The 26,079-nt window shown below is 52.4% G+C and overlaps 3 protein-coding genes across 9 annotated transcripts in view; 1 reads left to right on the top strand and 2 right to left on the bottom strand.

Moving 5' to 3' along the window:
• The window catches only part of RGL2 (ral guanine nucleotide dissociation stimulator like 2), a 28,195-nt gene extending 24,080 nt beyond the window's left edge, over positions 1-4,115 (bottom strand). The window contains exons 1-4 of one of the 4 annotated variants that reach the window (XM_053303609.1): positions 3,720-4,115; positions 2,771-2,917; positions 1,295-1,390; positions 965-1,185 (exon numbers count right to left, since the gene is read on the bottom strand). In XM_053303609.1, coding sequence (XP_053159584.1) covers positions 965-1,185; positions 1,295-1,390; positions 2,771-2,887 — 434 coding nt within the window. In that variant the 5' untranslated portion in view covers positions 2,888-2,917; positions 3,720-4,115. Of the gene's footprint in view, positions 1-964; positions 1,186-1,294; positions 1,391-1,521; positions 1,767-2,770; positions 2,918-3,719 lie in introns of those variants that run through there. The other 3 variants (XM_053303606.1, XM_053303608.1, XM_053303607.1) reach the window with 3 other exon arrangements.
• Positions 4,116-8,741: 4,626 nt separating this feature from the next.
• On the bottom strand, positions 8,742-20,683 carry RPS18 (ribosomal protein S18). The gene is made up of 6 exons (XM_053298858.1): positions 20,549-20,683; positions 18,205-18,303; positions 13,048-13,134; positions 10,089-10,190; positions 9,135-9,226; positions 8,742-8,857 (listed from the first exon to the last, which is right to left on the bottom strand). Exons 1-6 carry the CDS (start codon positions 20,549-20,551, stop codon positions 8,782-8,784), a joined length of 459 nt encoding a protein of 152 aa, XP_053154833.1. The 5' UTR covers positions 20,552-20,683; the 3' UTR covers positions 8,742-8,781.
• VPS52 (VPS52 subunit of GARP complex) overlaps positions 20,645-26,079 on the top strand; it is a 23,219-nt gene continuing 17,784 nt past the window's right edge. Inside the window, exons 1-3 of one of the 4 annotated variants that reach the window (XM_053298857.1) lie at positions 20,645-20,701; positions 23,857-23,938; positions 25,951-26,003. Coding sequence is in view for 3 of the 4 variants with exons in the window: in XM_053298856.1 (XP_053154831.1) it covers positions 21,257-21,343; positions 23,857-23,938; positions 25,951-26,003 (222 nt within the window). In the remaining variant the exon portion in view is untranslated. Of the gene's footprint in view, positions 20,702-21,166; positions 21,344-21,373; positions 21,438-23,856; positions 23,939-25,950; positions 26,004-26,079 lie in introns of those variants that run through there. The other 3 variants (XM_053298856.1, XM_053298853.1, XM_053298855.1) reach the window with 3 other exon arrangements.

Here is a 26,079-nt window from a genome sequence, read left to right as displayed (position 1 = left end):
GAGTGCATGCTCAGAACTGCCGAAAAAGATACGGCCGCCCAGACACGGGCGGCCATATTGGCTAAGTTTAAGGGCCAAATCAGCCCATGTATTGGCCACCGCGGCGCTGGCCGCCCGCCCGCCCTCCCAGCTGATTTTTGAACCAAGCCTCCCCCTCGATTAAGGGCCAAATCAGCCCAGGCACTTGCCCCCGCGGCTTCCGCCGCCGCCCGACCGCCCGCCTTCCCAGCTGCCGATACCTCCTTACCCCCGGACCACGTCCTTCGCTTGATTGGAATATTTATTTACAGAAGGAGAGAGGAGCTCGCATGCAGAGCTCCACTCTCTTTAAAGTCTCTTCCCTAACTGGCGCTATGGACACGAAGGACGCAATAGGCGTCCTTGGCGCCCAAAGCGCCAGTTCGGAAAGAGACTTTAAAGAGAGAGGAGCTCTACATGCGAGCTCCTCTCTCCTTCTGTAAATAGATATTCCGATCAAGCAAAGGACGTGGTCCGGGGGTAAGGAGGTATCGGCAGCTGGGAGGGTGGGCGGGCGGGCGGCGGCGGAAGCCACGGGGGCAAGTGCCTGGGCCGAATTGGCCCTTAATCGAGGGGGGGGGGTTGGATCACAAAGCAGCTGGGAGGGTGGGCAGCCGGTCAGCGGAGGGAGGGGGAATGGCGGGGGGGCCAGGAGCGCCGTTACTAGCGCCCGTTATTCAACGGGCTGAAATCCACTTGTTGTAAATAAGATTTTTAAAGGGCTCAGAGGTGGTGTCGGGAGAAAGCGACTGGCCCAAGGTTACCCGGCGGGATCTGAACCCAGGTCTCCTCAGTCTAACACGCGAACTATTATACGCTGCTGCAGCTGCACCTGCTGAATTCCTGCCTACCAAGCAGATCCATTTCCATCCTGATGAAAAATAGATGGCAGGAGCTCCCCCCCCCGCCCCGCCACCTCCGACAGCCGATTCCCCTTCGCGCAGACCTCTCCAGCAGAAGTGCCAAGACCTCCTGAGTGGTAGCAAAGGTCCGGTAAGTTGCCAGGAAGGCTGGCACGTAACAGGTGTCTCCGAGGGCAGGGGCATCCAACAGGTGCCGGACGAGCCGGGGCAGCGTTCCAGCCTTCAGGGCCCGTGACTGACCCGGGGGGGAACCCGACACCACCACCCCCGCCGCCGGGTGACCTGAAACGGCCACCTCCTCGCCCTGAGGACAGACAGAGAAAAAGAAGTTAGGGCAGCCTGTTAAATGTCGCACACACTCCAGCATGCACGCAGGTGCGTGCGCGCACACACACACGCATGGCGCGACTTACCCCAGAGCCCACGCTGCCTCTGGCGCCCCCTGGTGAACGAGAACTCACGGTGAAGATCACTCCATCTTCGGTTTCCTCCCACAACGTCACGGGGGGCTGGATGGGGGGGGAGGGAGGGAGGCCTGTTAGCCAGGGCAGAATTCCTCCCCAGCATGGCAGACTTCTCCCCCCACACTTGGCCCTTTGGCCCCCTTCCCTCCAGGACCCCACTACCTCAAAAGGCTTACCTTAACGGGCAGACAGTACCAGCGGGTCCGGGTAAGCAGCACCCCGTTCGAGGACCCCCCCGGCTCCAGGCAGCCCCCCAGGCGAAGGAAAACCTTCATGGAGGGGGCAATCCACTCCCTGAAGAGCAGCCCGCTGAAGACCCCCCAACCTGCACCCCGGACACCCCAGACCCCAACAGGGCTCCCACACTTTCGCCTTCCACTCTCTGGTTGCAGGCAGGTGGGGAAACAAAGCTGGGAGTGGGGGAGAGATGAAAGCAAAGGCCAAAGGAGGGTCTGAAGAGGTCAGGACAGGCCCCCCCCCCCGGACTAGATAATCTCCCCCGCAACCCCACCCTCGTGTGTCTCGTCTTGTTTTCCTTTTGGTGTCTTCTTAGTGCCTCTCTCTCTCCTCTCTCCTTCCGCTTTACAGACCTTGCCCTGCCCCGCCCCTTCCCCGCCCTACAGGACTTCCCCAAAAACGGGCTAAACCGGATTCCAGCCCCCCCACACACCACCACCTTCCCGCTCAGAATGGTGCAGCCGCAGCAAACCCCAGCGGCACAAGGCTGGACCTGGGCCGGCAGCAGCATCCACGCAGACAAGACTCAGGTGCACAGGGGCCCGGCCCGGCAGCAAGGAGGGCCACAGGAAGGCAGCCATGGCTCACAAGCCCAGCTGAGCACACAACCGCACCAGGCAGCCACACAGTCGGCAAACACACCCCAGAGGCACAGCCAGCTCTGCCCTGCAGCCTCTCGCCTGCACACAACCACACTTAGGAACATAAGAAGCTGCCATATACTGAGTCAGACCATTGATCCTGCTAGCTCAGGATGGTCTTCACAGACTGGCAATGGCTTCTCCAAGGTGGAAGGCAGGCATCTCTCTCAGCCCTCTCTTGGAGATGCCAGGGAGGGAACTTGGAACCTTCTGCGCTTCCCAGAGCGACCTTATCTCCTAAGGGGAATCTCTTACAGTGCCCACACATGCAGTCTCCCATTCAAATGCAAACCAGGGCAGACCCTGCTTAGCAAAAAAAGGCAATTCATGCTTGCTGTCACAAGACCAGCTCTCCTCCCAGGGCCACAAGACGGTTTTCACTTCACAGTCACAGCCTGGCCACCTCTGGGCACAGCAAGAAGGAGGTGTGTGTGGACACCCTAACACCCCGCAGGCTGCAGGCGAGCGTGTGTGTGAACACTCCAACCCAGTGGACTCTGCATCCCCCCCACACACACCCCAGCATTTGTCCTCTGGTACGACTCACCTGTTCAAGAGTTGGGGGTCGCGGCTCTGGTCCAGGCAGCAGGCTTCGGAAGGCACTGAGGGTCACCCCAGCATCCGCTCCCCCATCCAGCAGGAGGCGCAGCGAGCGAGGCAGCATCCGGCCCCTCCCTCTTTCTCCCTAGAGCAGCTGGGGAGAGATGGGGGGCAACCGGTGGGACTCCTGCCCTCTGAAGATTCCCCCCACTTGGGGGGGAATGCAAATGTCAATGCAAACACACCCTGAAGCGCCCTCCACAAGCACCCTCCTCACCCCATTCTCGGAGACTGCCTCAAACCCGCTTTTGCAAACACAGCAGTACATCAGAAGGATCCCCGCTGGATGAGACCAAAAGGGGTCAGCACCCTGCACCCCAGTGAGCAGCCAGAGTCCCCAGAGCAGCCCATAAGGCAGCAGGGCACAGGGAGGGGAGGAGCCCACCTGTCTCTCTCCTCCCTGCCACACTGGCCTTCTTCCCCCTTTTTGGGTTTGCCCTGCAGGCAGGAACTTCTTCACTTTGTGTTGGCACAGCGCCTTGTTTTTAGGCACTTGAGAAAGAATCAATAGGATTATGAGCAGCGGCCTCTCCCACCATTGCTCCCTAGCAACTGGTACTCAAGAGATATACTGCCTCTGAACATGGAGGCTCCGTTCAGCAATATTGGCCCACTGCTGCAGAGAACCCGCTGTGGATTTGCCAAATCCCCTTTTAATACCATCATCTAAGCCCTTCCAGTCCCCCCCCCACAAACTGTCTCCTACAACTGCCCCACTTCCTACAACACCCCACAGACCCACCACCCAAATTCCATCCTTCCCATTCCAGCCTACTGAGAACCCCCCCCCCACACCCATATCCTTTTTCTTGCTGCAGGATCTATCCCCCTCCCCAATTATGCCATCCCCTTCCCTTATTATTCTGGTACCCCCCAGGTGCCACACGTGGTCTCACCTGGGTGCCTGAAGGAGATGCCATGGGGCTGGGAGGGCAGGGGAGTGTTGCTGTCCCGGCTGCAGGGCAGGACCCAGTGGTGCAGAGTGCCAGACCAGTCTTCACCAGGGTAAAGTCTGGGCAAATGCCAAGGGAGGAGGCAGGATAGAAAGTCCGGAAGTGGAGTGTGATAGGAACAGAGCCAGGCATGAAGCAAATGGGAAACCCGGAGCAGCATTTACTGGGAATGGAGCCAAGGAGCTGGGGGCAGTGGTGGAGAGCAGAAAGCCTGGAACTGGATTTCGCCTTGGGATTGGACCCAAAGAGCAAGGCCATCTGGGGAAACTCAAACCAAGGAACTGGAGTTCTCCAGGAGCCCTGCAGAAATATCTGGAACTGGAACCAGAACCAGGGAGGGAAAACAGGAACCAGTGAAAACAGGGCAGAGAAACCCGGAGGCAGCCCTCAAGGAGAAGTGGAGCAGGAGTTGCATGTTCAAAACTCAGAGAAGTTGAGCTAACGGGAAGTTGTTGCAAGGGACTGCTAGGAAGGAGCCGGCAGAGGGAGAGAGGAGAAATCCGGAGCCGGATTCTCTAGCTCAGAGAGTTGTGCAAACTGGAACCAGAGCAAAAAGAAAAATCTGGAGTGGATTTTGTGGCAAAATTTAAGACATGGCTCTTCTTCCGTCTGTGGAGAGACTGAATTGTGCAGAACTGGCTTATGAAGCAGAGCTGGGACGAGAGATGCAGGATGCTGGGTAGATCCAGACCACAGCCTGTTACCACAAATCCCCTATCTTGCAAATCTTTGTGAAGCTGCCTTTGGAAAGAAGAACACAGCCTCACTCAACATGGTCTACTTGGGGGGTTCTCAGGCTTGGGTCCCCAGATGTTGTGGGACTACAACTCCCTTAATCCATGCCATTGTGGCTGTGGATGATGGGAGTTGACACCCAACAACATCTGGGGACCCAAGTTGGAGAACCCTTGGCCAAAGGCCATTGTGACTGGGGATGATGGGAGTTGTAGTCCAACCACACTGGGGAACCCTTGGTCAAACGGCTGGGGGTGATGGAAGTTGTAGTTCAACCACATCAGGGAACCCCTAAACAGCTGGGGGTGATGGAAATTGTAGTCCTAGGACATCTGGGGACCCAAGTTGTAGAACCCTTGGCCAAATGCCATTGTGGCTGGGGGTGATGGGAGTTGTAGTCCAACCACACCGGGGGGACCCATGGTCAAACAGCTGGGGATGATGGGAGTTGTAGTCCAAATTCTGGGGACCCAGATTGGAGAACGGCTGGCCAAAGGCCATTGTGGCTGGGCATGATGGACATTGTAGTTCATCCACATCTGGGAACGTCTGGTGATGGTCTACTCCAACTGGCAGCAGTTCTCCAGGGTCTCCTTGCTACCCACGATCCATTTCCTAACTGGAAATGCTGCCAGTAAAGGACTGAACCTGGGGTTTTCTGCAGGGAAAGCAGACACTCTACCCCACTGGGTGAGATGGCCCCTCCAGCTGAAAGCACAGCAGCGCTGTTGATTCTTCCTCCTCCTCCTGGTTAACCTGCGGCTCTGCTTTCTGCTGTGCCAAACCACTGGCCCACTCAGCCCTAGCCTTGCCCACCAGCAGCTCTGCAATGCCAGAGGCTGCCCTTTCCTGGCCCTCCCACCACCGGAGTCTTTTGCCATCTGGAGCGGGGGGGGGGGCGCTGCAGATGCCAAGGGAGCTCTCTGGCAAAAGGCAAACCTGCCCCGTCCACCAGGCAAGACTGGAGGAGGAGGAGGAGGAAGCCCTTCCCCACCCTAACCCCCAGAATCCAGCCCTTGGAATCCAGAAGCCGGGTTTCTCTGTATGCACTGTCCCTGCTCCTACACTCCCTCCCACCTCCCTTCCTGCCCCACTGCTTCTCCCCAGTGCAGGAAAGAGCACAATGGGGGGCTGGAAACCCAGTTTCCTGTCTCCAGGAAGGAGATGCCGTCACAAGCATCCATTACTTCCTTTCCCTATTTAGCCCCTTGGCTCCTCCCTTGTTACCTTAGTAATATAAACACAACGCTCCCTTCCTATAGTGGAGTGTGTTACCAACACTCACTTCTGTGTTTTTAAGAGATAGGAACCTAGGACGCTGCTGGATTGAGTCCAGATTGCCTGCATGGTCTGGTAGGGACTCTCCAAGGTTTCAGGTAGGAATCACTCACAGCCCTACCCAGATGCTAACCGGGATCGGGATGGGAGGGGGGTGGCTTCAGTATGCAAAGCAAATGTTCTAGGCCCCATCCCTGAAGGGGAATTTCTTACAGCATACAGCACACACATCAATATGCAAACCAAGACAAATTCTGCTTAGCAAAGGGCACAACTCATGCTTGCTACTGCAAGACTGGTTCTCCACCCCGATGCACCACAGGCAGAAGTTCCACAGCTGCAGCCTCCACTAGCAAGCAAAAGGATGATGCTGAAGCTTTGCCTGTTGGATTCCTGCCTACTCACCTGTTAAAAGCTTGAGAGACTCTACCTGGTGGGAGGTGTATCCTGGACTGGCCAACACAAGTGCAACACAGCAGTTTCCTTTCTGTACTGCATTGACCCACAGGAGAAAAAGGGTCAAAAATCCCAGCATGTATTTCATCTCATATTAACTCCTCCGCTTGCAGCATCCTTTGAAGTCTAAATGCCAAGATACCCCAGAAACACTAACTTCAAAACACTGCAAAAAGAGACATTTTAAAAATAGGAAATTGGTTTGAAGACACAGGTCCAAGTTACTGGCCAGCCATAGATTCCAAAGGAAGACTTTTAGGCTGTCAGCACAGCAGGGTTGTTGTGAGGCAATCTCCTGAAAACTATGGAATTCCCTGCCACAGGATGGGGTGATGGCCACCAGCTTGCATGACTTTAAGCGAGGCTTAGACAAATTCATGGACAAGTCTATCAGTGGCTACTAGTCCTCAGGCTACCTCCAGGCTCAGAGGCAGGAGGCCTCTAAATACCAGTTGCAGAGGAGCAGTGGCAGGAGAGACCGCATGCCTCCATCTCCTGGCTGAGTGGCTTCCCAAGGCATTGGATGGACCACTGTGGGAAACAGGGTGCTGGACTAGAGAGGCCTTGGGCCTGATCCAGCAGGGCTGCTCTTATGTTCACCCAGAACATAAGAACAGCCCTGCTGGATCAGGCCCAAGGGGGCCCATCTAGTCCAGCATCCTGTTTCACACAGTGGCCCACCAGATGCCTCTGAGTAGCTCACAGGCAAAAGGTATGTGCATGCCCTCTCTCCTGCTGCTGCTCCCCTGCAACTGGTATTGAGGCATCATGCCTCTGAGGCTGGAGGTGGCCCATAGCCACCACCAGACTAGTAGCCATTGATAGACCTGTCCTCCATGAATCTGTTTAAACCCCTTTTAAAGCCATCCAAACTGGTGGCCACCACCACATCCCAAGGCAAAGAACTCCATAAATTCATTACGTGCTGTGTGAAAAAGTACTTCCGCTTGTCCGTCCTAAATTTCCCAACCAGTTTCATGGGGTGACCCCTAGTTCTAGTGTTGTGAGAGAGGGAGAAAAATGTCTCCGTCTACCCTGCAGGGACCATGGGAAAGGCCCGCGTGGAAGCGTTCTGCATTGCTCCAGGCACATTCCCACCTGGCATGAAAGCCCAAGGGCTGCTTTGAGGGCAGAATCCCAGGCATCACCCTGCCCAACATATAGAGTGGTCCAGACAGGGTGACGCTATTACACAGTGTGTGTTCAGGACTGTACCTAAATTCTTTTTAAATATGAACCTGGATATAGACCCCCCCAAAAAAATGCATGGTACAGATGAGTGTAGTACTGTTCATTCACTGAACGCACAAATAACTGTAAAGTGTGCCATCGAGTCGGTGTTGAGTCCTGGTGACCACAGAGCCCTGCGGTTGTCTTTGGTAAATATAGGACTGTACATGTGTACAAACTGGGCTGTGTACACACTCCTGTGTAGAACCTACAGTGTGAACTGGTCTCTTCTGCCGAGCCAGAGCATTGGTCCATCTAGCTCCATATTCTCTGCTCAAGAGATCCTTTGAGCTGGAGATGCCCAGGTGGGGGGTGGAGTGTGGATTTGGGCCCCACGAAGCCAGTGCTCTGCCACTGAGCTAGTTACCCTCACCAAGGAGTGGGTCCCACAGGGGCATAGGGCAGGATACACCACTTCAAAGTGGCGAGGAAATAGCCTCCTGCATGCTGAAGGTGCACACGGGAAACAAGTGGGCACCCTGACCATCTCTGCTTCTGATTTTCTAAAATAAAATTTAACTCAAAAGGCTTCAAAGACGATGTTAAGTCCACATAGACCGTGCTTAACACCCCAATTCAACCACATCAGTCGTCTTTCCTGGGAGGACCACTTGCAAGTTAGGTACTCCGTATCCCCCTCCATCCTTTGCAAGACAGCCTGCCCGCAGGGCAGGCTCCTGCTAATCACATTCACTGGATACCTGCAGAAAGGAGTCGGAGGGGCAGAAACAACTAAGCATCCCCCCCACCTCCCATGAAACAATCCTTTGTTCTCACAATTCATTTTAGCCATCTTTCTCTCGTCTGAGGCTTTTTTTGCTGTGGACACATAGCAGCAGCAGCCCCAAGATCTCTTCCCTGGTTATCACTGACAGCTCAGACCAGTGTTTGATCTAAGGCGTGCACACACTCATCCACTCAATTAATTTTAGACCCTGCTCAGGTTGAATCAGGAAGGCCCCACTCTGAATGCACATGTGCACACACTGCCTTGATCCTGCTGCCCAGCACAAAACTCATTCCACACACAGGTGAAAAAAATTAGAGGGATCACCAGCTCAGATCCTTTCAGTGTACAGATGAAGCCGATTTTGTTTAAAAACCCCTTGAGATGCTCTTTCCCCTTATTTGCCATTTTGTGGCTCATTCACCCAGTTTGGAGAGATTTTCTTAAGTGTTCTCTGCAGCCTAGTTAGGACTGAAAACGGTCTCCATGCCTGCCCACTCGCACCCCCACCCCCAGAGAGCAGATAGAAGACGCAAGGGTTGAGAACAAGCACTTTTTTTATTTGCACATAAAAGAGATCTACTTCTTCTTGGAGACACCCACGGTTCTGCCACGGCGGCCGGTCGTCTTGGTGTGCTGGCCACGGACACGCAGGCTGTGGGAGGAGGAGAGAGGATGGCCATTCAGCAAGGTGGAGGGAAGCGGAGGACCCCTTTCTCTGCTCAGTACCATCCCACCTCCTCCGCTTCCCACTGTGTCCCCCGTCTGGAAGAGTTGCTCCCCTCGGGCCCTGCAAGATCCACTTTTCCCAACCAAGCCTTCCCTGAACCACCTTCCTAGCCTCATCTTGCCTGCACCACCCCTCCCACCCCAACCCCAAGCAGATAGATGCCTTTTGCTAGCCACCCTCTGCCTGCCCACCCCTCACTCACCCCCAAAAGTGTCGCAGGCCCCGATGAGCCCGGATCTTCTTCAGGCGCTCCAAGTCCTCGCGGAGCTTGTTGTCCAGCCCGTTAGCCAAGACCTGTAGCGGGAGAAGAGGGGGGAACTTCAGCATATGACAGCACCTCCCACAGCAATGGGGCTGCCCCTCCCTTGGACAGAGCCCCACAAGGACCCCCCTCCACAAGGCACCAGGTGCAGAAGAGGCACAGCCACCTGGGAAGTCCAATCCAAAACCCTGGAGATAAGGGAGACTGCCCTTCACCTTAGCGCAGGGCTGCACCACTTCAGCCTTCTTGCAGATGCTGGGCTACAACCCATAATCCCCCACTACTGGCCACTGAGGCTGGGGATGATGGGAGTCGTAGTCCAAGGTTGTGCAGCCCTGCCTTACCGCTGGGCACAGAAGAGAATCTGCAGCAGTGTTCTCTGTCACAGGGATTCTCAGATGCTGCTGACTACAACTCCCATAATCCCCAGCCAAAGGCCACGGCAGCTAGGGATTGTGGGAGTGGTAGTCAGCAACCCCTGGGAAACCCTGTTACACAGAACATTGCTCTGCAGCCTCCCGCAGGCAGCCAGATGTGGCCCCAAGGGAGCTCTTCCAAATGCCCAGCTTAAAATCTACACCCAGTGCCGTGAACCTTTTGGCATCCTCTCCTAGCATCAGAAATCACGGGGGGCGCTGGTTTCTCCATCGTCCTGGCATTTAGAGTCCACCATCAACCCATCCCCACCTTGACCCAAACACAGCCTCTCCCAGCCCGTTCCACTTCCACGTCCAATCAATGGCAGGATTCTGCTCAGTACCCCCTCCGTGATCACCCGCTCTCCGGGACTGTGGCAACGGCCTGGCACGGCTCTTGGCCTGCGCCCTCCCCTCCCGCAGCAGTGAGCCCTGGGCCCCAGGGGCAGCTGTGCATCTCCAAGGGCCAGTCTCTCACCTGGCTGTATTTCCCGTCCTTGACGTCCTTCTGCCTGTTGAGGAACCAGTCCGGGATCTTGTACTGCCGGGGGTTCTGCATGATGGTGATCACCCGCTCTACCTAGGGAGGGAGGCAGGAAGCCAGAGAGGCCACCATCAGTGTCACACCCAAGAGTCTCTACGACTACTGTTTATATGCCACTCTTCAACCAAAGTTCCCAAAGCAGTGACATAGAAAAATACATAAACAGGATAGGATGGTCCCCTGTCCCCACAGGGCTCACAATCTAAAATGAAACATGTGAGAGCCAGCATGGTGTAGTGGCTAGAGTGCTGGACTAGGACTGGGGAGACCCGAGTTCAAATCCCCATTCAGCCATGAGACTTGCTGGGTGACTCTGGGCCAGTCACTTCTCTCTCAGCCTAACCTACATCAAAGGGTTGTTGTGAAAGAGAAACTCAAGTAGGTAGTACACCGCTCTGGGCTCCTTGGAGGAAGAGCGGGATATAAAAATGTAATAAATAAATAAATAAATATAAGGCAGATACCAGCAACAGCCACGGGAGGGATGCTGTGCTGGGGTTGGGCAGGGCCAGGTGCTCTCCCCTTGCTAAATATAAGAGAACCCCCACTTTAAAAAGCTGTCTCAAACTGACCCAATCAGCAATGGCAGCCACCATCGAACCTGGTCAACAGGTCAAAGGCTAGTGACATAAGAACAAGGGCACGGAGCCGTAGTTGAGTGACAGGACACATGCTTTGCATCCAGCATTTCCCAGGTTCAATTCGAGGCAGCGTTTCCAGGCAGGGCTGGGGAAGACCCTTCTCTGTTCAAAATCCTGGAGAGCTGCTGCCAAGCAGAGGAGACAACACTGACTTAGAGGCACTCAGTAGTAGAAGGCAGCTTTGCACACAAGGGTGTTGTGGGATCTAAGGGGTTACAAGCCCGTAGCCAGCCAAGTGAGCAATTCTGGGAAGAGGATCTCTGAGGGGGATTAAGCTGCACAAGTCTTCAGATGCCAGCCTAATGCAGGACTTGGCAGGATCACTCCCACGACTGGCAGGAGTCTAATATTACAGCCTCCTGTCAGGTTCTGTGAGTCACACTCCTGAGTCACCCCTTCTGAGGATCTGTGCCTCTGGCCGCTTCTACCAGGCCCCCCTGCTTGCCTCCGGAAGGTGGCAGAAGCCCTCTCCAGGACAGCCAGTCAGCTTCATCCTTGAGCAAGGGTTGGCACAGCAGATGTAAACTCTCCGGTATCACCACCGTCTGCCCAGAGTGCAGAAAGCCAATGGGCACCTCTCCCTGGTGATGGCTCAGAGAGATGCTGGAGGGGTAACTGGGGCCATACCAGAGACACATCCAGGCAGTCATCTTCAATTCCACTTGCCTGCAGCAAATACCCCCAGACATCTGGTGAGCAGGTGTTTTGGAACGTGTCCATTTTTGAGGTGGAATTGGTGGGCGTTTGACTAAAAGAACCTAAGAAAAGCCATCTTGTATGTGAGCCCTTGGGCAGACTCCTGGCGCCCACAGAGACCTGTGGTTGTCAAAAGATGCGGGCATCTTTTGCCGCAAACAGCACCTATTTTGCACTCTGAGCTTGGCCTTCACCTATGTACTCCCAACAAAACAGATCACTGGCACCTGACTTTTTGTTTTGAATTGGGAGGTGGGAAAGTGAAAGCAAAACCCTTTTGCTAAGGTGGGAAACTGTGCTGGGATAGAAGGGAATGATCTAGCTAGAGTGGACACCAACGTATCTTGGGAGGCGCCTAGGATGGAAATACCAACTGTACAAGCTGTTTCTTTAGCAAGCCTCTATGAGGTTGGGAGAAACAACTATTTTGTATTTTTGAGCTTGTTTTTGTGTGTTCCTTAGCATCTTTTGATTGTCTCTTTGTTCTTGCTATTGTCACTGCTGTGAAACATAAAACCTCTAATGAAGTTATGTACCTGGATATCATGTCAATGTTTGTGCTCTGATTTTTGATAACAGGTAATAAAGATATATTAGAGGAGTAACGAATCCCACTTCTTTTTTTACTTGTCTAAGCAAATCTTGGATTCTCCTAGCCAGGAGAGTTCATTTTGCTGGGAGAGGAAAAACCTGAGTTTTAAAAAAATGTGTTCTCAGCAGGCACATATATAACCTCATCAAAAGCACCATAGCTGTGACTCAGGACACCTAAAGTTCTCACCAGCAGTCTCATTTCCACTGCCATTTTTGAGAAGGGAAGAAACAACAGGAATCCTTTCTGAGCAGTCCGAGGGAGCTCCCATTGTTTCTGACATTGTCTCCCAGTGCAAAGTTCAGAAGACCCCCTTCTCTCCCAGGCCCTCTGCCAGTGTGCCAGAAAAGGGTACGAGGGGAGGAAATTGGCAACAACTACAACTACAACAACTACAAATAATGGCTGGCTAGTGCAGCCGCGGGGAAATGCTTGACTAAGAAGCAGAAGGTTGCCGGTTCAAATCCCCGCTGGTACTATATTGGGCAGCAGTGATATAGGAAGATGCTGAAAGGCATCATCACATACTGCGCGGGAGGAGACAATGGTAAACCCCTCCTGTATTCTACCAAAGACAACCACAGGGCTCTGTGGGTGCCAGGAGTCGACACAGACTCAAAGGCACATTTTACCTTTAGCAAGCCAAGTCTAAATTTGTAGAGCCCGACATCCAGGTCAGCCTACAGTAGTCCTGACTGCCTGGGGCTCTCAAAGGCACCTCCTAGACAGGATGCCACTCACTGGAGTCTGGGACTTGCATGCCAAGCATGTACCCTGCCACTGAGCTGTGCCCCCACGCCATAGGGGGAGGCTCACTGAGATGTTTTTGCTGGACCACGGTCCCCTCCCCGGCTCACCCAGGAGGGCTCCTCCCCTTTGAAAGGCACTGGCACATCCAGAACCCAGGGGAGGAGCAGCAGGCTGGGGACCCCACCGCTCCCGGACCCGGACGGGCAGTTCTCACCTCGTCTTCTGTGAGTTCGCCGGCTCTCTTGGTCAGGTCGATGTCTGCTTTCCTCAGCACCACATGGGCGTATCGCCTGCCCACACCCTGCAGGCAACAAGAGAGGGGAGAGGGTAAGGAGCCGGGCCCCGTAGAAGCCACGTTTGACTCACAGGAAGCTTCTTGAGTCTCAACAGGTGCAGAAGCCTGTAGAGCTCTGCCCCATGCATTGCAAGTTATCTCGCTACCCCGGATAGCTCTTATCAGCATGCAAAGGTATTTGCATTTGCACTTCTTAAAATTCTCCCCGGACAGATGGACTGCAGTGGAAGCCAAGCAGCAAGATCCACAGACCAGGAAGGTCTCCCAGCCAACACTGGCCACTGCACCACACTGGCTCATAGCCACGATCTGCTGGCATGGGGTGGGGTGGGCGATTCTAGAGACCACTGGAATCACAGCCGAATGGCCATGAGGACCCCACTACCCAAGGACCTGAGGCGAACTTCCAGGACTCCAGCCAGTGCCATTGTGAGCTTTGGAGAGGGCCAGTTCAGCAACAGAGGAGTCAGACCGTGGCAAGTGCTGCAGGAAGGAACCTGCCCTGCAAAAGGAGATAAGGGCTGGGCGATGTTACAAGGAAGACAGCCAGGGCGGCTTGGCCAACTCAGTCTTTCAACGCCAAAAGGTATTTCTTCTGTGAGCTAAACAACAGGGGTGTGCAATTCGGGAATTCGGTGATTCGGTTCGGGACCCGAACCGAATCACCCCTGTTCTGTTTTGTGCCCGAATATGGGCCACCCGAATCACCCTTGATTCGGTTCGGATTCGGATTTAATCCGAATCCGAATCGATTCGGGGGGTAAAAAAGGGGCCCAGGGGCAAAATTTTGGGGTGGGATGGTAGTGCCTAATGGGTGGAGTCTACCACCCCAATTTCAGGGGAATTGGGCAAAGGGCTGATTTTTGGGGAATTTTTGAAGTTTTAGTGACTTTGGGGCAGTTCAGGGGCATAGCATGGGATCTGGGCAAAAGGAGTGGGGTGGGGTGGTAGTTCCTAATGGGTGCAGGCTACCACCCCAATTTCAGGGGGAGTGGGCAAAGGGCTGATTTTTGGGGAATTTCTGAAGTTTTCATGTCTTTGGGGCAGATTGGGGCAGAAAGTGGGGACTGGGGCAGAATAGTGGGGTGGGGTGGTAGTGCCTAATGGGTGGAGGCTACCACCCCAATTTCAGGGGGATTGGACAAAGGGCTGATTTTTTGAGAATTTTTGAAGTTTTAGTGACTTTGGGGCAGTTTGGGGGCAGAAAGCGGATCTGCCCCAAAGGAGTGGGGTGGGCTGGGCTGGTAGATAGTGCCTAATGGGTGGAGGCTACCACCCCTCCCCAATTTCAGAGTGATTGGGCAGAGGGGTGAATTTTGGTGAATTCTGAGGTTTGTCTTCATAAGGTGAAGTGTGCTAAATTGATTACTTCCTCATATTCATAGTAACTGAGAGTGTGAAAAAGTGAAAGTGGGGGTCATGAGAGTTGTTTAATTGAAAAAAATCTCATTTGCTATGATAGAATGAGAATTCACACCTCAGAAGTTTTTTCTGAGATGCGAATTCTCATTCTATCATAGCAAATGAGATTTTTTTCAATTAAACAACTCTCATGACCCCACTTTCACTTTTTCACACTCTCAATTACTATGAATATGAGGAAGTAATCAATTTAGCACACTTCACCTTATGAAGACAAACCTCAGAATTCACCAAAATTCACCCCTCTGCCCAATCACTCTGAAATTGGGGAGGGGTGGTAGCCTCCACCCATTAGGCACTATCTACCAGCCCACCCCACTCCTTTGGGGCAGATCCACTTTCTGCCCCCAATCTGCCCCAAAGACACCCAAACTTCAAATATTCCCAAAAAATCAGCCCTCTGCCCAATCCCCCTGAAATTGGGGTGGTAGCCTCCACCCATTAGGCACTACCACCCCACCCAACTCTTTTGGGGCAGATCCGCTTTCTGCCCCCAAACTGCCCCAAAGTCACTAAAACTTCAAAAATTCTCAAAAATTCAGCCCTTTGTCTAATCCCCCTGAAATTGGAGTGGTAGCCTCCACCCATTAGGCACTACCACCCCACCCCACTATTCTGCCCCAGTCCCCACTTTCTGCCCCAATCTGCCCCAATGATATGAAAACTTCAGAAATTCCCCAAAAATCAGCCCTTTGCCCAATCCCCCTGAAATTGGGGTGGTAGCCTGCACCCATTAGGAACTACCACCCCACCCCACTCTTTTTGCCCAGATCCCATGCTATGCCCCCGAACTGCCCCAAAGTCACTAAAACTTCAAAAAATCCCCCCAAAGCAACCACGAACCAAATCACCCGAATTTTTCGGCACTGAAATTCGGGTGATTCGGCTTGGGCCCGAAAAATATCGGGGGACATCGGGGGTGATTCGGTTCGGCCCTGAATCACCCGAAATTGCTCATTTCGGGCACAGATCGTTCTGTGCCCGAAATTTTTTGCACATCCCTACTAAACAACACACTGGGTGTTCACATACACTGATCCCTTCTATGCAATGCTTGTGTCATGCATTTGAGTGCATAATGTGCAACACGCCTGTACCATATTATATTAAGCCTTACATCCAGTCTGTGCTTCGGCCCTACCGAATCGGAATAATGTGCACCTTCATACTGATGCTGTGCAGAGGTGGCTGCTCACAACATGGCCATCTTTGTGCAGTTCCAGGGTGAGGGGCACTCCTCTAGGGGAAGCGGAACCCCATTCTGCCCTGGCAATGGCTGGGACACATGCCAGGAAGTGTGCGTGGGGAGTGGAGTGCTGGGGAAGGTGGTCTCTCCAAGTGCCTTCTCCATAGAGTGAACATACGAAAGGCCCTGAGGGATCAGGTCAAGGCCCATCCAGTCTAGCATTCTGGGCAACTAGGCGCGTCTGGGAAGCCCACAAGCAGGCGAACAGGGGCAGGCCCCCATGTTGGTGCTCCCTGGCACCTGGTGCTCAGGGACATGCCCCCTCTGATCCTGATGGAAATACACAGCTATCCAGACTAGTAACCACTGACAGCCCTATCCTCTATGCCAGGGTTTCTTAACCTTGGGCCCCCAGATGTTGTTGGACTACAACTCCCAGAATCCTCAGCTGCAGTGGCTTTTGCTTGGGGATTATGGGACTTACAGTCCAACAACAGCTGGGGGCCCAAGGTTAAGAAACTCTGCTCTACGCCTTTGTCTAATCCCTTTAAAAAAACCTTTCTGGATTGGTGGTTACAGCTGCATTTGGTGGCGAAGAATTCCATAGTTTAACTACACGCTGTGTAAAGTAGTACATCCTTTGGTCTGTCCTGAATCTCCCAGCATTTAGTTTAAATGGATGATCCCGGCTTCTAATATGAAGAGAGGAAAGAAACCTCTTACCTACTTAATGCATACTGGGCATAATTTTATAAACCTCTCTTGTACCGCATTGTTTGGCCCTTTTTAGTACTCAGGGAAAGCACTTAAGGTGACCAGCACTCCCAGCGCACCACCCCAGAGGCAGTTCAGGACTCAGTTCCCCATAAAGAAGCTTCGGCTGGATCGACCGCTCTGGAGCGAAGGCAGGATGAACTAAACCGGGAGGGGTTACCCCCCAGGGCCTTTTAAAGGCTCTTACTACTTTGAGCTCGTCCTGCCCTGGAGCATGCTGGGAAGGATAACCCACGGAGATGTCCTCATCCAGCAGCTGAGAAGTGCACAGTACTCTGTGGCAACGGCCACGCTGTGAGCAGCTACAGATGCAAAGGCACACATTATTTGGATCCAAAAGAACTAAAGCACAGGCCTAACAAAAATCATCTGCGTATCACACCCAGGGGCAGCTTGCTTAAGGCCACCGGATGAATTCACGACAGAAGCAAGAATAGAATAAAAGAGCAGCCCTGCTGGATCAGGCCCAAGGCCTATTCAGGCCAGCATCCTGTTTCCCACAGTGGCCCACCAGATGCCTCCAAGAAGCCCACAGGCAAGAGGTGAGGCCAGGCCTTCTCTCCTGCTGTTGCTCCCCTGCAACTGGTATGCAGAGGCATCTCGCCTCCAAGGCTGGAGGTGGCCTATAGCCTTCAAGACTAATAGTCACTGATAGACCTGTCCTCTATGAAACTGTATAAACCGGTTTTGAAGCCATCCAAGCTAGTGGCCATGGCCTCATCCCATGGCAGCAAATTCCACAGACGAATGACGCACTGTGTGAAAAAAATGCTTCTTTGGGGTTGGTCCTAAAAACCCCAGCCTTCAGTTTCACAGGAATGACTCCTGGTTCTAGTGAAAGGGGGATAAAAATTCCTCTCTGTCCACATCATGAATAATTTTATAGACCTCTACCCTGAAGTTGCCTTTTTTCCAAAGCTACAAAGCACCATATGTCTCATAAAGAAGGTGCTCTAGGGCCCCTGACCATCTTGGTTGCCCTCTTCTGCACCTTTCCCACTTCTACAATGTCCTCCTTAGGATATGATGACCAGAACGGTACATAGTACTCCACATGTGGCCATACCATAGATTTGTATAAAGGCATTATAATATTAGCATTTATATTTTCAACCCCCTTCCTATTGACCCCAAACATGGAATTGGCCTTTTTCACGGCCGCCGCACAGAGCCAACACTTTCAACAAGCTGCCCACCATGACCCCCAGATCTCTCTTCTGGTCAGTCACTGACAGCTCAGATCCCATCAGCATATAAGCGAAGTTGGGTTTTTTCGTCCCAATGTGCATCACTTTACACTTGCTTACACTGAACCGCATGTGCCATTTTGTCGCCCACTCACCCAGTTTGGAGAGATCCTGTTGGAGCTAATCACAACCTGTTCTGGATTTCACTACCCGAAAGAGTTTGGTATCATCTGCAAATCTAGCCACTTCACTGCTTACCCCCAACTTCTAGATTGCTTATGAATGATCTAGAAGCAAGATTCAAGCAAAATCGTGATCAGTCCCACGACATCAGATTTCACTTTCTGTTAAACATGTTTAAAATTCCTGCCTTAAGTCTTGCAACCACGCTAGCACTTTCTACAACCCAGCTCACCACCAGGGAAAACCTGGGGCTACTCAAGTCCTCCTGGCTGGGTCGGATCCCCTGCAAGCCCCCCAGACTCCCCCCGCCAGTTTCTCACGGACCTTGATAGCGGTGATGGCAAAGGCAATCTTCCGTCGCCCATCGATGTTGGTGTTGAGAACTCGCAGGATGTGCTGGAATTTCTCTGGAATCACGAGACTCTTTGTAGAGAAAGGGAGAGAAGAAAAGTGGATTTAGTCCAGAAGGGGCACCATCCAAGCAAATGAGCCAAAAGCAGAATGGTTCGGCTGCCATGGCAGAAGGGCCGAGGAGGAGAGCTGGTCTTTTGGTAAAGTGTGCTGTCAAGTCGGTTTCGACTCCTGGCGCCCACAGAGCCCTGTGGTTTTCTTTGGTAGAATACAGGAGCTGTTTGCCATTTCCATCTCCCACGCAGTATGAGATGATGCCTTTCAGCATCTTCCTATATCACTGCTGCCCAATATAGGTATTCCTCAAAGTCTGGGAAACATACCAGCGGGGATTTGAATCAGCAATCTCTAGCTTGCTAGTCAAGTCATTTCCCTGCTGTGCCTTTTAAGTGGCTGGTCTTATGGCAGCAAGCATGAATTGTGCCCTTTGCTAAGCAGAATCCAACTTGGTTTGCATTTGGATGGGGGACTACATGTGAGCACTGTTAAGATAGTCCCCTTGGGGCCACAGCTCAGTGGTAAAGCATCTGGGCTAGGAAAGACTCCTGCCTGAAACCCTGGAGAGCTGCTGCCAGTCAGTGTAGACAATACTAAGCTAGATTAACCTGGGAGAAAACTACTACAGTCACTGGATCTTGTGGTAGCAAGCATGAATTGTCCCCTTTGCTAAGAAGCCTCTGCCCTGGTTTGCATTTGAATGGGAGATTACAGGTGAGCACTGGAAGATACTCCCCTCAGGGGATGGAGCAGCTGCTCTGGGAAGAGCAGAAGGTTCCCAAATTCCCTCCCTGGCAGCATCTCCAAGATCGGGCTGAGAGAGATTCCTGCCTGCAACCTTGGAGAAGCTGCTGCTAGTCTGTGTAGACAATACTGAGCTAGATAGACCAATGGTCTGACTTGGAATAAGGCAACTTCCTACACTCCTAACACTTCTGCCCGCCTGCCCTGTACATCCTCTCTCTGTAACATAGACAAGGCCTTTTCAGTCATGGCTTTGGAATGTTCTCCTAATGGGCAACTGCTCCTCTGTCTCCTATGCTGCTTTAAAGAAGTTCAAACCAGATTTTTTAACACAGCCAGCATGGTGTAGTGGTTAGAGTGCTGGACTAGGACCAGGGAGACCTGAGTTCAAATCCCCATTCAGCCATGAGACTAGCTGGGTGACTTTGGGCCAGTCACTTCTCTCTCAGCCTAACCTACTTCACAGGGTTGTGGTGAAAGAGAAACTTAAGTATGTAGTACACTGCTCTGGGCTCCTTGGAGGAAGAGCGGGATATAAATGTAAAATAAATAAATAAATATTAAGAAGTGCTATTCCCCTTCTCCATTATTGGTGCTGCCTCTATGTGCTGTGTTTTTACCATTTTATAGTTTTGGTTTTTAAAAAAAAAATTATAGGTTTTATTAATATGCTGCAAACCACTTTAAGATTTTTTAAAATGAAAAGAGTATAGAAATTTAACCAACATACAGCTAGGCTCACTTGCTCGAGCTACTTAAAATGGTTTTGAGGGGGCCCCTAGTTCCCTTCTGCTCTCCCTGGGATCACACCATGGTCAACACCAACAGCCACCACTTCACCAGGCAGGCCCCAATTTACATAGAGCCTTAAAGGGCCTTTTCCCCCACTTCCAAACTCAGATCTCACAGCAACAGTGAGGGAACAACTAGGGTTCTCTGCTTTTATTAGATGCACATGAGGAAGGCCCCAAGTTCTTTTGAAGTCCAAGATGCCAAACTCGGGAAATGCAACAGGAGACCCTGCCTATGCCCTGCACAGGCCACACTCGCAGAAAAGGGAGTTGTGTCTATTGCACAAGTCACTCATAACAAACATTGCTTGTTAAGGGCTACAGACATCTAACCAGAACAGACAGGAGCCCTTTCTCAATCCAATCTACCTCCAATTAGCTGCAACACTACCTTTGCACTACAGGTTCGGTTCAACAGACAGTAGCTCATCAAGTAAGCACCTCTCCGAGCTAGGAAAACAATACTCAAGACAGAATTCTGCAGGGTGAAGGACTTTCACTTCCACCCTGTGACAAGGCCTAACCCTCTCAAAGTACCGCTGGAGAACTTAACTGGCTCCTTGAAGCTCCTGATCCCACTGTCCCCAATACCCGGACTAAGAGAAAGACTCAGCGGCTCCCTTCCTGCCGGACCACTCCACACCTCCCTTCCCATCAATCCGAGGGCGGATGGCGGCGGATTCCCAGCTTCCCCAAAGCCCAGCCACGTCCCTCTCGGCACCCACCATGGCTACGGCGCCTGCTTCTCGCTCCCGTTGCAGCCGGAAAAGGAAGTAGTAGAGCCTCGAAGAGCTCGATATAGGCCCCGCCCTCGCAGCGAAGGCATTTTCCGGCGGAAGTAGAGCTGTTTCGTCGTACCACAAGACTGAAGCCTAGAAGTAAGTAAGGGCAAGTACTTTTCCGGTGTCCCAAAAGGGCATAGAGTTTAAAGCAGTTAAAAAGGCACTGCTCAACTGCATTTCCTGTCTAAATTGCGCTGGCTAAGCACTCTAGGCAAAGAATATAGGGGTTTCACTACAGATATGCCAAGGGATATAGTGATGCCACTCTGCTCTGTTGCCGGAAGTTCAAGCTACATAGTGCTACTCTATGGGACGGGTACACCCTTTGTTAATGAGCAGTGTTCTATGCCCGCCGGGTTGGAAGCAAGAAACCAGAGCCAAAGGTTCCGTAAAATTTAGAACTCAATATCCGTGAAATAGATAACTTTAAAATGGACTTTGCCTTTCTTTTTGCGACCCTCCCAAGACGAGGCTTTATCCGCCCTACACCTTCAAAACGTTTTGAGGAAGGAGGAATAACGTGCTACTTCCGCAACATCGTCCCGAGGCATTCTGGGGCTTGTAGTTTTCTGAGGGTTTCAACGACCGGAAGTGGCTTCTCCGGAACCCCCGGATGTGGCGGAGGTGGAAGAAAGCGGTGGGAGAAGCTCAATGGCAGCTGTTGTAGGGCCTGAGGAGGACTGGAGGCGGCCGCTGCGCCCAGGGGAGATGGAGGAAGAGGAGGCGGGGGCCGGATCGGTGAGGGCCGCTTACCGGTTCCCATTTCCGGTCCCTTAGGACCCCACTTCCGGTCTGGATGGGGAAGCCTTTGTGTGTGGGCGCCTATACAAATGTATATACCGTGTGTGTGCGTGCGTGTGTGCACATATCTAGGTGTCTGAGAAGGATATGCCTGTTGAACTTCTGCCTTTCCACTTTCAGCCACTGGCTCAGGGAGCTTTCAAAGGGGTTTAGGCACATTCGCAGAAGTACATGTAGGATGTATTGCTTGTGGATGAGAGAGAGGGGAGAGGTCAGGTCTCTCAACAGAACAGCTATATAGAGCTTGGCTTCCAAGCTCAGGTCTCTCTGAAGCAGGGTGGGCGTCAGGGAGGGTGCCCATGCAAAAAGAGGGAGGATGGACGGACAGGCTAAGGAGGCAATGTTAGGCAGGAATGACATCTGCATAGAGGCTCCATGTTGCTGGGGAAGGTTCGCTCTCTATTTTGTGACATTTCTGTCTTGCCTTTCTTCCATGGTGGAACTGAAGGCCAACTTCTTGGTGTCCCCAGGCAGGTGGTTCCCCAACTCAGCACTGACTGGACATATGATAGACTTGTTTCGCTGGAGCAAGGAAGCTGCCTCCTGTGCCTTTGGCTCATGGCTTCATGACACTTGATTCTATTATATTTTTTATTTATGTATTTAAATTTTTTAAATTAAAAAACAACAACTACTACATACATTCACTTCTTCAGAAAAGAAAGTTTTTCGTAACAATCTTGCAACATTTGACTCTTGTGAGAAATGTGCCTTATTCCACCAATATTCATGCCACTTTCATGCTCCACTTGTGGGCCTCTCCGTGGGTTTTCTTTTAAACAAGATGCTGGATTAGGTGGACCCTCCTTGTCCTAATCCAGCCAGGCTCTTATGTGCCTAATAGGCTCGTGATGGTGGGCACTTCTATAACTGCATGTGTGGACACACTCTCACAATCACGGAACTGCCCACCATCATGGGGAAGGCTCTTCCCCTCACCATGAATGATGAGTGATGCGGTGGGGGGTGGGACTTTATAATAACATCTGAAGGAAGCGAAGTCTCTTTCTTTTGTCTTGAATCAAATGTACTGGGTGCCTTTGCATAAAGGATAGAACTAGAAAAGGTGTAGAGAAGGGCAACCAAAATGATGTGGGGGCTGAAGGGACTACATAAAAACATGAGAACAGCTGGATCAAGCCCAAAGCCTATCTAGTCCAGCATCCTGTTCCACACAGTGGCCCACCGGATGCCTTGAGAAGCTGCAGGCAAGAGATTAGGGCACGCCTTCTCTTTTGCTTTTGCTCCTCCGAAATGTTATGAGAACAGTTGTTCCCCTGCAGCCTTATGAGGAAAGACTACAACATTTTGACCTTTTTAGCTGAGAAAAAAGGTGGGCAAGGGGGGATATGATAGAGGTACATAATTAATATAATTATGCATGGAGTGGATCAAGTGGATAGAGTGAGGTTTTTCCCCTCCCTCTCTCATAATATTAGAACCCCAGGTCATCTGTTGAAGCTAAATGCTGTGAGATTCAGGACAGAAAAAAGGAAGTATTTCTTTACACAATGTGGTGTTAAACTATGGAATTTGTTGCTGCCAGATGTGGTGATGGCCACCAATCTAGAAGGGTTTTAAAAACGAATTAGACACACAGGATAGGCCATCAGTGGCTGCTAGTCTGTATATTTTCGTCAGGATCAAAGGGCACATGCCCTTGGACTCCAGGAGCTTTTTCAGACAGCAACTTTATTGCGACTTTACTTGGGGAGGGTGGATGCACGTTCACATATCAGCCAGATTGACCCTGAAGTCTGTGTGATATTTCAGGGAGCACTTAACACACAATTCGGGGTTTTCTCTCCGTATTGGAACTGATCTATGTCCTGTGTTTAAAAATCCTCTTTTTGCATCAAAGTATCCATTATGCCCCGAGCCCGCAGTAAAGCCTTGCAGTAAAACTGCTTTCTGAAAAGCCTCTAGGTACTGGGGAACATCAACGGGAAGGACATTTCTCTCTTTCCCCCACTTGTGGGCTTCCCAGGTGCACCTGGTTGGCTGCTGTGTGAAGCAGGATGCTAGACTTGATGGGCCCTTGACCTGATCCAGCAGGGTTTTTCTCCTGTTCTTATGTGTGTGTGTGGAGGGGGGCGGTTCTCTTTCTGCTCTGGAGCAGAGTCAGCCGTCTCCGTCTGCAGCCATTGGCCCTTCGGGGCTTATTTGCTGGGTGGATCCACTGCCCCATCAATTCTGATCTCATGCCCAGTGAGAGGAGAGTGTCTGCTCTGCCCTCTTTCCCCCCAGAGCCCTCCAAGGAAAGAGCCTTCTAAGCCTTCTCTTAGGGCTGAGCGGCTCCGCCTGCCTCATAGTTTCCTGCTCGTCTTCTTCCTCTGGCCCTTTCTCAGAATCGCTCTTCTGAATCGCTCCTGGCCTCCTACCGCCTGCCTCCTCCCCACGTCCATGATTAGATCTCAGCCCGTCTCCCCCACTCTTTCTCTGCCATTCAGGGCCAGAGCGAGGAAGTGCTGCAGTTGAACCTGGGGGATCTGGACCTGACGTCCGAGGAGTTCATCCTGGATGAAGTGGATAGTAAGTTGGGTGCTCTGCAGAGCCCCCTCCCTCTTCTCCTTGCTTGCACTTTTTGGTCATTGTAGGGAACAGACTCTGACTCAAGGGAAGGCAAGAAAACGGTTCTCCCATCCTCAGAGAAAGGAGGTTCTCTCACTAGCCAGAGCCTCTGGAAACATGAATATAGGAACATAGGAAGCTGCATTCTACTGAGTCAGACCCTTGGTCCATCAGGCTCAGTATTGTCTGCACAGACTGGCAGCATCTACACAGAAGTCTGCAGGCAGGAGTCTCTCTCAGCCGTATCTTGGAGATGCTGCCAGGGAGGGAGCTTGGAACCTCCGATGCTCTTCCCAGAGTGGCTCCATCCCCTGAAGGGAATATCTTACAGTGCTCACATATGAGTCTCCCATTCAAATGCAAACCAGGGTGGACCCTGCTTAGCAAAAGGGACAATACAAGACCAGCTCTCCTCCATGGTAAGGTGGTCGTCCCATCCCTGGTGTTGTGCCCTTGACTGCCACCAGCAGAGTGTGTTCCTCTGCATCCAGAATATGCTTCTGACCCTGGCAGGTTTCCCTCCCAGAGTGCACACCCACACACCCTTGCGTCCAGAACTGGCACAGCAGTTCCCTGCCCTAGATGGGGCTCCATCCAACCAAGTTGGTAATGCCCCGAGAGACTGCCCTTCATGGAGAGCTGGTCTTGGGGCAGCAAGCATGACTTCTCCCCTTAGCTAAGCAGGGTCCACCTTGGTTGCATATGAAAGGGAGACTAGAAGTATGAGCAATGTAAGATATTCCCCTCAGGGGGTGGAGCCGCTGCTCTGGCAAGAGCATAGAAAGTTCCCAGTTCCCTCCCTGGCAGCATCTCCAAGAGAGGGCTGAGAGAGATTCCTGCCTGCAACCTTGGAGAAGCTGCTGCCAGCCTGTGAAGACAATACTGAGCTAGATAGTCCAAGGGTCTGACTCCGTAAACGGCAACTTCCTATGTTCCTATGATAGCAGTTGGAGGGCACCATCTCCATCAGTCTTCCCCTCGTCACAGCTTTGTGGTGAGCGGCGAAGCAGCACTGGCATCCTGGAACTAAGCCTAGTTTCTAATATCCAAAGCTACCTTCTGTCAGATCGGAAGGGAGAACACTTTTACTCTGTGTTACGGTGACTGGCAGCAGCTTCTCCAAGGTTTCCGGTGCGAATCTCTCCCTGGAGATGCTGCCGCATATTGGCCCTCCCACCTTCTGCTTGCAAAGCAGGTCCTTTCCCCCTGAGCTGCAGTCTCATTCCCCCCCACCCCCGCCATCTCCCTGCAAGGTAGGAACACAGGGAGCTGCCTTTGGTCCATCCAGCTCAGTACTGTCTACACCAGGGATTCTCAACGCTGGGTTCCCCAGATGCTATTGGACTTCAGCTCCCATAATCCCCTGCCCCAGTGGCCTTTGGTTGGGGATTATGGGAGTTGAAGTCCAATAAAATCTGGAGACCCAACGTTGAGAACCCCTGGTCTACACTGACTGGCAGTTGCTCCCCAAGGTTCCTGACAGGAGTCTCTCCCAGCCCTCCCTGGAGATGCTGCCAGGGATGGAACCTGGCACCTTCCGCGTGCAAAGCAGATGCTCTGCCACTGAGATAAGGCCCAGTCCAGATTGCATGCTGCTGTCCTCTCCCTGCCCCACAGTTTTGGGCTTCTGCAGTCGTGATATAGGAACATAGGCAGCCGCTTTAGACTGAGTCACAATATGGGTCCATCAAGCTCAGTATTGTCCGCACCCGGGTTTCTTAACCTTGGGCCCCCAGATGTTGTTGGCCTACAACTCCCATCATCCCCAGACATGGCCTTTGTGGCTGAGGGTGATGGGAGTTGTGAGCCAACAACATCTGGGGGCCCAAAGTTAAGAATCCCTGGTCTACACTGGCAGTGGCTCTCTCCCAGCCCTCCCTGGAGATGCTACCGGGGATTGAACCTGGCACTTCCTCCATGCCAAGCAGATGTTCTGCCTCTGAGCTCTGGCCCCTCTCCCTTTTCTCTTTCAGTTCACATCCAAGCCAACCTGGAGGATGCTCTGGTGCAGGAGGCCTTGAAAACGGTGAGCCCCCAGGGAAGCTGGGGAGGAGGTTGGGGAGGAGGTTGCTCTGGCAAAGCGTGGGGTGCCCCGGTTGGCT

This window comes from Hemicordylus capensis, chromosome 2 (assembly GCF_027244095.1).
Source record: "Hemicordylus capensis ecotype Gifberg chromosome 2, rHemCap1.1.pri, whole genome shotgun sequence".
NCBI lineage: Eukaryota > Metazoa > Chordata > Lepidosauria > Squamata > Cordylidae > Hemicordylus > Hemicordylus capensis.
This window is presented reverse-complemented; position numbering and strand designations above follow the sequence as displayed.